This window comes from Diplotaxodon limnothrissa, linkage group LG12 (genome assembly GCF_057381915.1).
Source record: "Diplotaxodon limnothrissa isolate DT_005_m linkage group LG12, D_limnothrissa_male_GT1.1, whole genome shotgun sequence".
In the NCBI taxonomy this organism is placed as follows: domain Eukaryota; kingdom Metazoa; phylum Chordata; class Actinopteri; order Cichliformes; family Cichlidae; genus Diplotaxodon; species Diplotaxodon limnothrissa.
Genome location: NC_140607.1, coordinates 31,496,613 through 31,513,734, shown reverse-complemented (window position 1 = coordinate 31,513,734; position 17,122 = coordinate 31,496,613). Strand labels below are relative to the sequence as shown.

Below are 17,122 nucleotides of genomic sequence, written 5' to 3'. Positions count from 1 at the left end.
ATGGTAATGGCCTGATAACGATATAGGAAAGACAACATGAAAAAGTTATATTTGTTTCGTATCCAGTTCGAGCTTCTGCCATACTGGAATGAGATGCCTGCTAAGGCTAAAGTTGTCCTTATTCCAGGCCATGGGATATCAAAAGCATGAGGACAACATGTGCAATCACTTTATACGTTATTTATAGGTTATATTGGCTGTAGTCTAATTTAAAGTCTGCAAGTTAAGAACCAGTTTTTCCATTTTTTCTCCAGTTTTTCAGCATTGTGAGCTAAACAGAAACATCACATAAATCATTACCCTTATCAAAAGATGTTGTGTCTTGAGCTTAAACTTGTCTTGAACTTTTGTATATTTTGACATGAAAATGGGAAATAGTTTAAGTGATTTATTTAAACTTGTGCAAACCTACATGGGATAAAGCAAATAAGGCCAATTTATAGTAAGCTTGAAAGTCAATATTTGGTATGCTCACTTTTATGGACACTCTCAGGTAGGCCTTCTTGGAATTTTGCTAGTTAGTCTTGAAGGCCTCTTGAAGAAGAAGCTTTTTTATGTCGACTGCTTTTTGTTCCGTTTTCTGTCAAGCTGATCCTACACTGCTTCAGGGATGTTGCGCTCTGGGCTCTGGGGACGCTGATCTATGACTGACAGTATTGCCACCAGCACGGCTTTTACTGCCAAAGTATGCTGATCAGATTATTCATAATTCCATTAAATTTGACAAGATCCTCCAACACCACTGTCTGAAATACAGACCCAACCCATGACAGAGGCTAGCTCACAGATGGCTTTAGACACTCCCCTGACCTGGACTGGACCTATGTCAGGGATTTGCTGTATTTCTCCCAATATTTCTCAAGGAAAGGACTTTTAGATGCTTTTCATCTGCTGTAGATAGCGTTTTTGAAGCCTACAACCTCCATTTGTCATATTTACTTAATTTTTCAAGGAGACACTGAACATGCTGAGATATCCTTAGAATACTTAAAGTTATCCTCAAGTTGTCTGTTGTGTGTAGACACATCACTGGTTCATCCCTTGAGTTATAGGTTCCCTTTTTGTGCTTGAATGATTTATAAATCATTTCTAAGTAACTTAAACATAATTCCCCTGAAAATGGTCAAATACAAAGACTGGACTGAAAAATGAGTGAACAAGCAGCCGGTGCCTTTCAGAAAGCCTAGAGACCTACAGCTCAAGACCGCTTTAAAAAATTATAAGAACGTCTGTGTCATAAAGAAATCAGGAGTAGCTCAAGGGTTTTGCACTTTATTGGAATATAAATCTTTATTTCTATATAACGTTTCATTTTCATACCATGTCTCTTCATAATTCAAGTAACTTGTGTCTGAAAATTTGAGCTTTAAAAATACTTAAGTTCTCTGCTGTAGTATGTGTTTTAAGCCACATGATGTCGCTGTATCCTTGCTATGTCTTGCTTTTGTGCTTGTGAGAATCAGTTTTATGGCTTTTCCCCTTTGACTAAGGAACAAAGATCCCACACATACATCAGAAAAATGTAACGAATATCAACACAAGTGTATTTGTACAACATGTATGCATCCAGTTGTATTACATTATAATGTAGTGACACTGTAATACAGACACACTTGTCCTGCAGTTAAGACTGCATTCAGTTTAAGTTAATATCCATTTGTTTGATTCATTCTGGGCCAAGTTGGACAGCTTTAAGTCATTAATGTTACTGTGCCTGCAGCCTGTAGAAACAGACAGGTTATAGGTGACTTTTACGGTTAGCTTAGAAACGGCACAAAAGAAAGTTTCCACCGTGAGCTGTCCCAGAATGTAGCTGGCCAATGCAGACGAGCGCTGGGCGGGGATGGCTGCAGTGAGATGTAATTCATACAGCACTAAATCAGGTCACTGTCACTGAGAGCTCTGATCTTCTTGGCATGATAAAGCCCAAAGAAATCAAAAGTCATACATGTTTTCAACAGTAACAAGGGATTATATGCTCTAACATGGAAATAGAGGGCTGAGAGACAATTCACCCTTATAAAATGGTGCCTGTGCGTGTTGATGTGGGTGTGTGTGTCTGTGAGTGTGTAAATATAAGCCAGGTTTCCAGTTCATCCACAACTACGCCCTGCATTTCTTTGTGTATTTCTCAGGGGTCTTCACTTTCTTTTCATTCTTTCTCTTCATTGTTCCCGTTTCCTCTCGTTTCTTCCCATCCTGGCTGGCCGTCCTCAGGTGAAGCCTTCTCACATCACTCTAAAGCCATTGTGTCTGCTCTCAATACAACCACTGTGGAAAGAGACAGGTCAGATTCAAGTCTGAGGAAGCTATTGTGAGGACAAATATAGAAGTAAAGGCCAAATTTTCTGCTGGGCAGGACTGGCTTGTTTTTTATGTAACAATATTGAGTGAATGCAACTTTTTTCCCCCAACAACCTATTACATTTGTTCTCTTTTGAACGATTTTTCTGCCATATTCATCTTAGATATACTTATATTACCTGAAAAAAGCAGGTTAAACTATAAACTATACTGACAGTAGCAGTACAGTTTTTCCTCAAATGAAAGGACACATTGATTTAAACTCATGTGCACCTCTGTATTTTTTCAGTCCTCCACAAGGTGTCATATTGCATCCTCTCCTTTGTTGTTGTGGGATTGGTTACATGACTGGCTCCTCCCCAGCCAGGATAGCTGATCCTCTACAGCCGGACTCACCTGTGAAAGCTGCTCCAGCAACAACAATCACTCTCACCATCAGCGACAAGAAGAGACCAACTGAACAACTGAGCTCCAGGTAAATACTGTTTTTGTCCCTTTCCTCTGTTTCTGTTCATCAATTTACAGCTCAGAGTAGCTGAATAGGGAACACATTTTCTGGATGATGTAAAGCTCTCAAGGACTTGAAATTTACTAGAACGTCATTGCTGTTCTTCTTAAATAACTCTGTGACGAGGAAAGAGTGATGATGCTTGGTATCCAGCACTTGTATTTCAAACACAGTGTTTCTTTAGTAGAACAGAAACATGATTGGTAATATTTCCTGCTTGAATGTTCAACAGAAACCTGGAAAAGGGAGACAAAAGATGACAAAAAATGTTACAGGGTGATCCAAGTGACTTTTTAAGTTTTTCAGGATCTCAAGAAAATCATTTATTGTTACATTTTTGGCAATCGTTTAGTAGAAAGTCATAAAACTCAGAGTTGTTTCAGATCTATCAAATCCAACAAGACAAATCAAATGGCTGATCTTGCTGGATTAATCATGTGACTTTAAGAACCAATAGGTGTGCACTGTCTGTTTTCCTAACCATTGTTGTCTATTCTGAAGTACTTTCTGTTTTTTCCTTTTGGGTGATTTTGAGAACAAAATAAGACAGAAGTGGCCATGACAGCCTGTTCATGTATCAATCTACTAATATTTTTATTTTATTTTCTTGATGGGAAATCATCTCAAAAGGAAACTAGTTATAACCTAGTAAATAGTGACTCCATTCTTTGAACAATGCCTAATGACATACTACCTTAAGATATGACAGGGTGCCTTGACTTTTAGCCCTTTCAGAGTTTTCTGGTGTATGATAGGCATAAAAAACCTCTAGGTGTGTTTTTGTCTTCCTTATTGATCCTTATTGAATGTATCTAACTATCTGTGTAGTGGACACCATGGCATCTGCTCTCTCTGTGCGCTCAGTGCGGCAGCCCTCCTTCTCCAACATCTCTGTGAGGGGCAGTGGACGCAGCATCCGCTCCAAACCCTCTGTCTCCAATCTTTCCTTGATCGCCACTCTGTCGCGCTCCCTCTCTCTGGGCAATGGCCTCAACGTGCTGGGCTCCAGCCTCTCCAATGGCCTCAGCGTCAGCGAGAAGGAGACCATGCAGGGCCTGAACGACAGGCTGGCCAACTACCTGGACAAGGTGCGGTCACTGGAGAAATCCAATGCTGAGCTGGAGGTGAAGATCAAGCAGCTTATGCTGGACAGAGCTCCAAAAGGGTACGACATTGAGGGGATGATGGCACAGGCCCATGCCATTGGACAGGAGGTCAGTGTCTAGTGCTTTAGACTATACAATTCATTTTAAGACTTCCTGTCTTGAGAAAAAAATAATAATATTTGTGCGTGATGTTCTGTCATGAATTCTCTAATTTAAAGTGCAGTTTTGGTGGAAGAACTCAACTTAACAAATTAATATTTAACTAGACACATTAAAACTACACATAATTTTAACTTGCTGTGCATTGTGTTCTTTCACTTAGGTGAGAAAGAAGACACTGGAGAATGCCCGTATAATGCTGGAGATTGATAATGCCAAGCTGGCGGCTGATGACTTCAGGGTCAAGTGAGTGTCACACTGCAGTCTTTTCCCTGGCTGTGAGTGTTCACATGGGAGCGCCAGACTGCAAAACAGTATGAATAAATGACCTTTCTGTCAGGGGCCAAAATAAATGCCTTATTCCCACGGTGGGTGCTCCAGTACCAAACAATGGCAACATTAGTTAGAGGGGAATATGATAGATGGTGCAGGCCAGAAAGAGAATCGTCCCCTTACGGAGATTCTACAGTTGGTAAGGTGAAGCTAAAGGTGACAGAGTCAGGAAATACCTGCTGCTGGTGTTTTTCACAGTGTGTTGATAGTATGTTTTGTGGTCTAATGTGAGGGAGTAATATGTCAGCTGACAGTGATTCATGTTATTTACAGCAAAGTGAGTGTGGACCTTAATAACTTTGAGCTTTGCAGGAGTTTGCATGCGATTTTTCACATTTGTGCATCCATTCCTGAGTGGCCTCAGTGCCAAATTCACAGAAGAGTTACTAATTAGCTCCAGCTGCCTTTATCAGGTGCCTGTTAATCAAAGTGTCAACACCCCTAACACCAGTATCCACACGAAGGAGTTAACAGGCTGTAAATCTGCTATTTAATGATGTAAAGTTGGATATTTTAATGTAGAAGTTCATGGGAACTGATTTTCTTTAAGAGCTACTTGCCTCCTGAGGTACTTGAGGAAAAATGAAAATAGCGTGGAAGTGTCACTTCTGGTACTTGTTCAAAAGTCTTTTTCTTTATGCAGAAGCAGGAATATTTTTGATCTATAGGTACAGAAAGATTGTATTAAATAATCTGCAGTATTTTCAGATCTCATGAAAATGAGTATTTTTCAATAATGTACACAAAAGGTACAAACCTGGCCTAAAATTGCACATGTTTACTGATGACCTCCTTTTCTCTTAACATGAACTTGTGAGAATTTACAGGGAATCGTGTTGGGATATTTTCCACATGTACAGACAGCAGGAAGTAGCCACTTCAGACACATTGACACAACTAGAAATGCTCTATGCACCATAGGTAACGTGGTTACTTGGATATAGTGTACAGGAAGAGCTGGCAGGTTAAAAGTAATTTCTGTGATTACTTTCTGCATTTACCCCCATTTCCTCAAGAAATTTTAGCTTTTCCCAGAATGTTGTGGTAATGTATGTGTGCATTCTTACTGATTTGCCTGGCTGACTTGCCACAAAATTGTGGTACATATTTCTATATATGAAATCTCTTCAACACAACACATGGGTCTTTTGGAAATAAAGTCACAGCTGTTATTCTGTTGATTGCTCATATCCAACCTGACTACATCAGATATTTCTGTTCTCAAGTGCAGAGCTACAGCACAAGTGTGAAAGTTCATTTATTTGATTTAATCTTGTCTTTAATGCTGTTTTTTTTTTAATGCAGATGGGAGGCAGAGGCCACCTTGTGCCAGTCAGTGGAGAGGGACTGTCAGGCTCTGAGGAGAGCAAAGTCAGACCACGACCAGATCATCGCCACTCTCCGAGGAGACCTGGACAGCCTGAAGGAGGAGCTCTACTTCCTCAAGAAGAATCACCAGGAGGTGAGACTGCTGCCAAAACGAAGGTTACAAGAGGTTAAACAGTGTTTACATATCCATTATTATTATCTTCTTCACAAGACACAAGTTCATATAAACTAGTTCTCTGCCAGGTCAGTTTGTGTTTTCTCCCACAAGGTTTAAACAGTGTCCGGTGTCTGAAATACGATAATATAAGTACAGGGACACACCCTTCATCTTTGTAACCAGACTGCTTCAAGATAACGAGGTAACTCCAATGTACACAAAGCAGGAGTGTTTGAGCCCAGTCATCGCAACAGTCTGTGTGTGTTTAGGCAGTCAGGTGTGGTGTCCAGGATGTAGACTGAATTTTACACAGAGGGAATTTTTTATTTTGTCTTAAAAATGTATAAAATTTGACTGACTGTAATTAGAGTGTTATCATAACTGTACAGCGCAGCTTTTTTATTTTGTTATTTTTCAACACATCTAATTTTTCTTAAATCGAGAATTAAAAAACAAAACAAAATTCATAATTGTTGCAGCCAGTAAGAACTACAAAACCCAAGAGGTGTTGATGCAGCTACCATATAAATGTCTCAGAAATTAATTTGTAGCAAAGGTGAAGTAGATGAAGCCTTCTGACACACAACCTGTGGTTGCACTCTTTTAGGCAGCTACAGTGATCACTCATTTAAACTTTAATTATCTTGTGAGCTTTATGAACAATACAGTAATAACTTTTAATTCACGGTGGGATTCTTTCTTTAAAAAACCTTATTATATTTGGCTAGTCCTCTGAAGATTATCACTTGGCACTGGCTTTTTCTTGAGGCTTCATATGTTGTGAATAAAAACTTTACAACTACTGTAAAGATTTAAAGGAAGTGAGAAATGGTAGCGTAAAATAGTTATCGGAGAGCTGTGAAGTTTCTGTGATATGAAAGCTGAGCTGATTTTGTGGGATTACTCCTGCACATGTAGCTGATGTTATTATGGGTGTCAAAGTAGGAAGGCGAGAATTAAAATTCCAGAACAACTATTTTGCACAGCTCTTAACTAAACAAAGAGCAGCAGGTCAGGTGCTGAAAGTACAACTCATCTGGGGAAATGCACGAGGAAGGACACGGCCATGAGAGAGGATGTGATAAAGGGCAAGGGATGAATGAGACAACACATATATATGCAGAGGATAACGAGAAACAAGCAACAGGTGTGAGAACAGCTGCATCTAATTACAGGTGACAGGCAAATAGAACTGAATACACGACAAACCACCAAAATGAAACAGGAAGAAACGGAACACGGAAAGAGAAACTCAGACATGACACAAAGACAGAAAGATAAACAAGCACCAAAACAAGACTGACTTCACAAGAAGTCACAGGGAACACAGGGGAGACGTGTAAAGCTAATTTAACAAAGTACATTAGAGTTTTGATTGACTCTAACCTACATCTGCTGTAACAATAGGTTAGCTCATTGAAAACAAACAGCCAATTAGGCAACATGGATGATGTTAAAGCAGGTTTACCAGCTCTCGCGCTGATGGCATGACTTTCACCTTCAGTCTCACGCTGCTGAAACAGTCTCACACCAGTTAAAAGGAAGCCTCAAAGCTCCTCCTTTATTAAAACAAACAAACAAAACAAGCAGACAACAGGTTTTTTCCATCTGAACATCGGACCTTTTTCTAAATTTCAGCTCTGGTCCCTGAACATCTCAGTTTACAAGCTTAATCCACCAGAGGCATTTAATGGTTTTCATTTAATATAGCAGCTCTTTTAGCACACAACTTCTTTTTGTTTGCTCAATGTCTCTATCAAAAGGCAGTACTAAGTGTAGTAAAACCACTTGAAGTTGAAGTTGGTGGATTAATAGGTGGACATCAAAATATTTCTGTTATAACCATGATTTACATTACAGTGCATCTACAGTAAGATGCTGCTTTTTCTCTCCATTCCTTCTTTAAATGTCTGCAGGAAATGAACTCCCTGAAGGCCCGTTTGGACAATGAGCAGGTGAACGTGGAGGTGGATGCGGCTCAAAGTCCTGATCTTGGGGCCATCTTGGCTGAACTCAGGGTCCAATATGAGGGCATTGTTCGCAAGAACAAGGAGGAGGCCGAGTCTTGGTACCTGAAGAAGGTGTGTAACTGCACAAACCAGCTCTTGTTCTTCTGTCTTTTCCCCACAGTAAATAAATATGTAGGACTGCTTTCTTTCATCTCTGCAATATTGTAAAAATTACAATTTATCCTATCCTAACAAACTAGATGCATTGGTTACAGCTAGTCGGGACTATTGCCATTCCTTTTTATCAGCATGTCCTAAAAACTCCCTGAAAAGCTGTCAGTTGGTCCAAACGAGTAGAGAAAGAGAGAAAGCGAGGGATCATATTTGTCCCTTGTTTGTTCACCGGCTTCCTGTTAAGCTCATCATTTAATTTAAAATCCTCCTTCTTGCATAGAAAGTCTTGAAGGGTTAGTCCACATAACATCTTAAAGACCTTAATGCATTATATTATCCCATCAGAGCGCTTCACTCTCAGACTGCAGGCCTACGTCTGGTTCCCAGAGTTTCTCAAAATAGAACTGGAAGCAAAGCCTTCAGCTACCAGAACCACCTCCCTAACTAGGTTCAATGATATACTAATTAGGCTTCAAACTTTCACTTTTGGCTTATAGTTAGCGCTGCATCAGGTTGACCTGAAACATTGCTTAGTTAACCAGCTTAGGCAGCTAGAAAGTAATCAAGTACTTCACCTCTTGTTACTCATCGAGCATTTTTATGCTACTACATTAATTTTCTTTTCCCTTCCCTTCTCTGTCATCACCAAATCAGTTTTAGCAGATAACTGCTCCGCCCTGATCTTGGTTCTGGTTTCTTCCTGTTAAAGCACGTTCGTCCTCTTCAAGGTCTCCAAGTCATAAGGGATTGCCTGATTTTGGGGGTTCTCTACCTAATGTTGTCGGGTCTTTACTTTACAGTATGAAGCACCCTGAGTTGAGTGCTGTGTTGAATTGTTTTGAATGTTATGTTTTTATGTGTTTACAGTTAGAGGCAGTACAGTCGGAGGTCAAAGAAAGCAACGAGGCTTTGCGTTGTGCCCAAAGTGAGCTCAGTGAGAGGCGGCGTTTCCTTCAGGCTCTAGAAGTTGAGCTTGAGAGCGTTCGTAAACAGGTACAGTACAGTTTGTTCATATACATTTGAATGACTACTTATCTTCTTCAGCGGTGAGGTTTCCGTGAGACGGAGACATTAGAAACCCTGTATGAGGGCACATGAATGACTGGTCCTCACCCCATCCTCACATCCTCCCCCGCACACTTGTCGAGACTAGCTTTTTGTCAGTTAAGAGCTGCTGCTGTATAGATACAATGTACACAGCAGGTTAATAATGTTTCCACAATCAATCAGTGTGACAAGACACAAAAACCTGGTGTTTTGTCTCCACTTCCAGTGAACTCAGTAATAATGTACAGCATGCAGACATGTTCACTGGAGGCAAATGTAGCTTTCAGATATTTGCTCAGCCTGATCGCACAGTAATGAATGCAGACGTATTATAGTGCTGACAGGAAAACTTCTTAATAGGTAAAATTACAAAGCAGCAGTTTTTGACTGATTTTCTGACAGTGGTGACACTCTTTATGGTCCGTGTGAACAGTGAGTTAATATGGAGGCTTTACCGTTTCATCCTCACTGTGTTTACCTCCATCCTCAAAGTTTCTACTGTTGCATGAAGACCATACAGCCCGTTAGAGCAGGAGTATCAGACTATAAATTTACAACTTAATATTTTTTTAGCCATTCCCAAAATTAAGACTGCTATACTACTTTTTGAAATGTGAAAAGCTTTAACAAAGCCAAACCTTTAACACAGCTTTGATCCTTCTTTATGTTTTAATTGATTCATTTTAGTCTCCTAAAGATTTACTTCCTGGTGCTGAGCATCCTTTACAGTAACGGCTTCATTTCAGCTTCTTATAGCCAGTGCCTCATTTTAGCTATTTGCACTACTGATGAGATTTAGCAGTTAAAGATTTAAAGAAAGTCAGAAAATCAAGAATAACGTGTCATTTTAAAATTTTCTGACTGTCGGAAATCACTGTGTACACAATCGATGACAATTTAAATGCCATTAAGAGCAACAAAAAAAATGTTCATGCAGTTTTAAATATTTAAATGGCTGTTTTGTTATTTTGTTATTTGTGATTCCTCTGTAATTAATTCCCCAAAAGGCAAGTCTATTCTACTTTCACCCTAAGCCAGCACCCTCATTATTGATGCTTCATCTTTAGCACACAGACATTAGAGCATTAATTATTTCACTTTAATAAAAAATATATATATTTTAATATCAGAGTGGGCAGTCCCATCTTAAGTAAGCAAAGGACGACATTTTAGACAACTAACTCAAAATTTGATTATTGTTCCCAAAGACATTATGTGTTTTTAACCATGCATGCTCAGACTGTTATCTGTGCTTCTCAGGATGAAGCTGTTCCTTAAACGCAGTTCTTGATGACATATAGCGAAGGAGGCGACCTGTCTGAATATTCAAGCCAGCTTTAGTAATTATGTAACACAGAGGAGAATATGTTATCTGTTGTGGCTATTCAGCATCAGTATGCTGTGTTTACAGGTTAGCGTGTTAGAGGGAAATCTCGGAGAATCGGGACACAAGTACTCTGTGGACATGGACCGTCTTCAGGCCATTCTGACACAGCTGGAGGATGAGCTGTCTCAGCTGCGTTTGGACATGCAGCGCAACAAGACTGACTACGAGCAGCTACTACGCATCAAGCAGAACCTGGAGATGGAGATCGCCACCTACAGGAGGCTGCTGGAAGGAGAGGACATGTAAGCAAGTAGAAAAACAAATCTAAGCCTAAGGGATGCACAGTCCCAAAATAACAACAGTCACAGGACCAGTTCCTTTTCAAATGCATATTTTTTTACTTGAATATTATCAAAAAAACAAATGACTCTTGTAGTTATTCATACTTTCTACAAGAAGGAGGCATTTGTACATTTATTAGTCTTCGAATTAAAGGACTTGTTCTCCATTTTGGGACATATGTGCATTTTGTTTTTAGCAGAAATAAGATTATCATGTCCGTCCAGTAAATTTAACCACAGTTTGTTTTAGATGAGCATAGATTAGAAACAGGGGTCGCATTTACACGGAAAAATCAGCGTACCAGGAATCTCAAGTTTATTAACACCTTATATTTTATTTGGTTATTTACTTTTGCACATACGTTTGTATAGACTAAACTTTGGACAGAGTTAAAATTAAGCTACCCAGAAGCAACTGTAGCATCATATTCAGTTCACTATGATTGTTCATATCAGAGTTATTATAGCTTTGTGCTTTCTAGTTAGTATTTTTATTTCATATTTGAGTTTTTGTTTTTAAACTAGTTTCTTCTTAGTTTGTTTTCAGAGTTGATTTACTTATTTTCAGTTTAGTTTTCAGAATTTGAAAATGTTTAGTTTTTGTTTAGTTGTTATTAGTTTCATTGTTTTGTTTTAGTCTTTTTAATTACTGTATGGAGGGCATGTCTCTGAGACCAAATTTAGAAAAATCAGTGCAGGTAATTTAATAAAAACACATAACTTTTTAAAAGCAACTGACCGATGGTCAGACTCTCAATAAAAATGTTCATCAATGCCTCATCAAGCAAGGTGTAATAACATTTTTACTACACTAAGCATAAATGTTTCAGTTAGTTAAAAAAAATGTAATCATTAACTAAAATGTTTTTACTTTTAGTTTGTACTTTACTTTTTAATAAACAAGCTTAATGACCTTAAATGGTATGAATATTAGTGACAAGGTGTAATAAATGATACCCATAACTACAGTGAAAAAAAGAATAGATATAAAATACAATAAATAATTAGACAAAAGAAAACATGAGAACAAAGTGTTTTTTCCCACAATGCAGAACTGTATTTGTTTGAACGTGCTTTCTGCTTTGCCTTCACTGATTATAATTTTGTCCTACAGGGTGAAAGAAACTCCCCCTCCACCTCTTAAAAGTAAGTTCAGATTATTAAATGTAACAAATCTGTTGCAAATCTGAGCGTGTCATCTGTAAGTTTAGGTTGGATAATGCTAGTCTGGGAGAAGCACTTGAAATCCAACAAGTTTTCCGAGCCAGAGTTGACATGCTTTAAAACTGCTGAATTTAAACCAGAGATATAAAGGCTGTCGACGGTTTGTGTTAAATTCTTTCATAACAGAAGTTATTTGCTAGTAGAGCAAAAGAAACCGTTATAAATACAATATTGTGGGTATCATACTACAGGCGGATGGCACCAATAAGTTACTAAAAGTACCTTAATCTTACAGTTATGGTTTTTATAATTATAGTTTTTGCATTCAGAGGTGTGCTAAGGTCTGCTTGGGTCAGGGGGATGTCACTTGTCACGAGACAGTGATCGTGACACTCGTTGCAGATGTCCACTTGTCAGCCATTTAATACAACGCACCAACTAAAAATGTGATCTACAAGAGAACTCTAGAGAACTTTACAAGAGAATAGAATAGATATTTATCCACGGTGTCTGCTGCTGTCTGTGCTCCAAACATTTGAGAATTTAAGCGACTTGGGACAGAGTGACATAAATTCAAGGCTCGATGCAGATGTTCGGGTTTCTGAAAATGTTTTGTGACTCACTGCGGCACAATGTCACACTACAATCCACCAATCGCAATGCATTTTAAGGCCAACTTAACTGGATATTATCGCTTGCAGAGGTGGGACGTCTTGTCACTATTATGGAGTCCCTCTGAGCAACACACTCTTATTTGGTAAAATTTTAGTAAAGCTTTGCTTGGACAAATAATTAGAGTTCGGAGCTTCGTTTTCACCTCATTGGTGATGAAATGTACATCACTCAAATGCAACCAATGTAAAAAAGGAAGGCTTACTCATCAGCAGTTTCTGCAGCTTATCCTCAAGCAGGCATGATCGAGGCCACAGAATCTATTTTTACACACTTGAATACAGGTGTGCCTCGAAACTTTGGTGCGCTCTGGGCAAAAAAAAGTTTGAAAACCATTGTTGAATGGTATCCAGTGTCATACCAGAGGCCAGAATTCATCACTACTGCAAAAGGGTCCCATGTTTCAGTACAGGCTTCTATAGGAAGTCAGTATAAAAAGAACTTGAGTGCTGTTGTCCTTTATGTCTGTTACAGTCTTCTCTTGTAAAGCTGGGTAATTTTAGTCATCTTAAATTCTTCCAGTAGGCCAACAATGCAGGAAAATCTGATCCTTTCCTTTGCTATTCAAACTCTTTTGTGAACATGTGTTCACTTGATACTCACACGGGATCATAAAAAAATCAAAATAGTACATGACTCACTCGGGGAAAGTAGGAATCCCTTTTCTCGGGGTCAGTGTGGCTTCGTAGCCTCAATATAAACTTCTTATCTGAGTATAGCACTGTTGTTACACTGTTAATGACACTTTCTGTGGCTTTAGATTAGCAGCATTAGTGTGACTAACCATTGTTCGCTCCTGTGTTACAGAAGACCCCGATGTGAGGACTAGGAAGATTGTGAAAGTCGTCACTCAAACAATGATCAATGGCAAAGTAGTCGATGAGTCCAGCGAGGTGGAGGAGATCGAGGAACGCAAAAAATGAACCAAAGTGCATCAGTACGGAAGCAATGTTTCATAAAGCATTAGCTGACTGTGGATCAAATTATTGTTTTCTTTATTTACTTTATTTAATCACAGCTAATTTTAGCCCTGTGAGGTTTAAATAATGGCTCCAGCTGTGACCATACAGCTGTATTTTGGAGATATATAAAAAGATCTTCTTTCCTATATAATAGTCTTAAATAAATAGTTTATACACATCACTTAAAATTACTTTTTTGTTCCCACGATTGCAAAGAATATGAAAAAAGAAGCAAAAATGGCATATTCTTCTACCGTAGGGTTAGGGTTGTGGTGATCAGCAGTGATGAATAAGACATCACAAGATTATCACATGTTATTGTCAGTGTATTGGAACAAGGCTGACCAGATTCTTCTTCTTCAATACTAAAATAAGTCTGACTAAAGATTTATAATTGCTTCCACACTTCTGAGGGTTACAGTCAGTTTAGAAAATGATGCACTGTGATGGTCTTTGTTGTGCTTTTCAGTCTTTAAATCAAATCCATGAAGTTTAATTTTCTTAAAATGTCTTTGAAAAGGTCAACCCATTTTTAATGCAACTTCTCGTCACTATTTTCTAAAATAAAATGGAATTACTGATATATCCTAGTTCTGCAGCATGAAAGATTTTCACATATTTTTAGAAATTATTAATTAAGACCCAGTTATGCAAATAATATACATAAAATGTTCTTTTTCCAGTATCATCACAGGTGGCAAAAGTATTCTTTATGTAAATAGAAGTACAGAAACCTGTGTTTAAAAAGTACTCCGGTAAAAGTGCAGGCTCTGAGATGTACTAAAAGTACTTTTAGAGGATATTTCTACCAGCGATTTTTGTGCAAAGCTAACTGAAGCTTGTAGTAATAATAATCATCATCATCATAAAATTATGTTAGTATGTGAGACTACAAACAAAATTCCAATCTGTATTCCAATTCTAATGAATGTAGTCAGCTTGAATCTGTTATGTAGGACACATCATCATCTGCCTAAAATCAAATTTGCTACACTGGATGTAACCCAATTTGACCATGAACACAACAGTCCAACACTGGTCCAACACACTGCCTCACTGTAAATCCATCAGCGTAACACTGAAAAATCTGAATTAGTTAGTTTACCTCAGTGTGTTTCGCAGGATGTTTCAAAAAATATGAAAGTGTATAATTTATCAGAACACATCATAAACAGACCCACTGTTTGATTAAAAATGATACTATAAAACATGATAGTAACAGTTTACAATTTTCAAATATCACTGAGCAGTCCTTACCTTTAAATATAACCCCTGTTCTTCCTCTTCTGTCCTGTCTTTCTTACGTCGTTCTCCATCTCTGGGCAGCTTTAGCTAGCACACACACTGCCCGCAAACAGTTTGTGTTGATATTTGTTGAGCTGTTAGAAAAGTTTCTTTTGAAATTATCTGCCACAGCATGTTATTCCCGTTATGCTGTCATAGATGACTTTGCTCAAATTGCATTAAAATGAAACATCCAGGAAAAAACATGATCATGTATTTTTGCGGTTTCCAATATTTTAAAGGTTTAATATATGTGAAAAGTGAAAATGAAAGTATTTCCTAAACTTTAAATCCTTTCTTTTGATCATCACTGGAGGCTAAATGTGTTTAAATATTTGTCTTAACTGTGCCAATAATGTCATTCATAAAGTGACTGTACCAACTCTGTTATTGTGTGATAGTTTCACTGTGAAAAACTACTGAAAGTATTGTTATGTACTTTTAATATCCAAATAAACATTTTAACCAAAGCGGCTTTACAGTGCCAATAAAACTCAGTGATTAAAATGTGTTTTGTGTTCTGGGTTTGTTTCAAACAGAAACCTTGACTCATACTCAGAGAACAAAAACGAAATGTGATTCTGCACCTACAGAGCAGAAACTACCAAACCTGAATCCAGCAGTGTCGGGTAACAACCTTTGTGTGTGTGTTTCTGTGAGTTTGTGTTCACATTAAAGTGAAAATTTACAAAAAAGATGGCAGAGCAAGCTCCTGCAGTGTTTAATGTGGTCTGCTGTGGTGGTGTATGAAAAAGTCAGATGTCAATGCAGAAACAAAGAGCCTACAGTCAAAGTGCAACAGGTGGAACAGGTAAGAATCGTATCAGAGTTTGTTTTGGGCTTTTTTGCTGTATGTGCGACTCGAGTAAAAGATACTTGGGTGTCTACCCAGAGGATTCGTCTTTGTTTTTGTGTGGTTTTTTTTACTGGGAAATGTTCCTCCTTTTGTTTCCTTGTGAAAACAAAGTGCTCCGTGTGCAGTCAGGATGTCATTTGGGGATTTCAGCCACTTTGAGTTTTTGTTGTCTGGTCGCTGAAGGATTTTATCTTTCTTAGAGGTGTTTGTGTGTTGAGGGAGGAGGCTTCATTTAAATACTGAATACATTTCAAAAATGTGTGTTCTTGGGATGACTCTAATATAGGAACACTGAGGACCAGGCAGTTGGGACACAAAGTAATGAATAGTCAGGATTGCTGGCAGGTGTGCAGCAGGGGTGTTTCCAGGCTTGTTAAAAAAAGGCTGGCGTGGGGGACATTGAGGAAACTGTTAAAACCAAATAAAATCAGTTCAGTGAGTTGTATTTGCACACACCAACTGCTGCCATAAACGTGCATTAAGATTAACATGGCACCTAAACCGAAGCACAACATTTAATGGAGACCTATCAAAGCTAAAATGCAGCCTGGTTAGAACAGTAAATGTGATTAACTTATTCTGATGTTAGAGGCGATCGTGGCTCAAGAGTTGGGTGGTCGCCCTGTAATCGGAAGGTTGCCGGTTCGAGCCCCGGCTTGGACAGTCTCAGTCGTTGTGTCCTTCACCCATTGCCTACTGGTGGTGGTCAGAGGGCCCAGTTGCGCCAGTGTCCGGCAGCCTTGCCTCTGTCAGTGTGCCCCAGGGTGGCTGTGGCTACAATGTAGCTTGCCGTCACCAGTGTGAGTGGGTGGATGACTGGTTGTGTAAAGCACTTTGGGGTCCTTAGGGACTAGTAAAGGCTTTACTAGTCAGGCCGCTTAACTTACTGAGTGTTAATAATGTCTTACCGTTTGCAAAGTAAAGGAGGGGAGGAGGAGTAGGCTGTGGACCAAACCATGAGGCAGAGCCCACTTTAAAAAAATGAATTTGTTTGAACAGTTTGAATAATTAACCAATAGTATTCAGCTCATTCAGTGTTATTGTATACATTTACAACCATTCACTGAGGAGAACAATCATTTTTTTTGATGGGGAACCTTTTGATCTCACCCATAATTTCCACTTGCCTCCACTCACATGTCAACACATTTTTGCCTGGAGGCTGCTCCCTTCTGTACCTGGTTTGTTCGGTGTAACCATTTCTGTTTTCATTTTGTATTTTTGCAGTCTAGCTGAGCATTTCTTGGACATAAAAACTCAAATTCAAACTGCTTAAATAGCTCTGTTATGACCAAGAACTCTGGGGACTGAGTTGGCTTCCCACAGGGGCAGTGTCTGTCTTCTTGTCTTGTAAATAGTGAGTTATTTAACCCACATTGACTGTTGTGGCTCAGTGTGTGGTGTGGGTTTTGTGTGGGTAGAGGTGATGTGTTAAATGGGATTCAGTCCA

The 17,122-nt window shown here is 38.8% G+C and overlaps 1 protein-coding gene across 2 annotated transcripts; it reads left to right on the top strand.

Moving 5' to 3' along the window:
• The first annotated feature begins 3,648 nt into the window (after positions 1–3,648).
• Positions 3,649–13,493, top strand: krt1-c5 (keratin, type 1, gene c5). 2 transcript variants are annotated; one of them, XM_085368684.1, is made up of 8 exons: positions 3,649–4,026; positions 4,241–4,323; positions 5,716–5,872; positions 7,813–7,977; positions 8,887–9,012; positions 10,478–10,695; positions 11,849–11,880; positions 13,381–13,493. In XM_085368684.1, the coding sequence occupies exons 1-8, from the start codon at positions 3,649–3,651 to the stop codon at positions 13,491–13,493; spliced, it is 1,272 nt and encodes a 423-aa protein (XP_085224810.1). The 2 variants fall into 2 exon arrangements, with proteins under 2 accessions (XP_085224810.1, XP_085224808.1); XM_085368682.1 differs by having other exon boundaries at positions 13,378–13,493.
• The last annotated feature ends 3,629 nt before the right edge of the window (positions 13,494–17,122 follow it).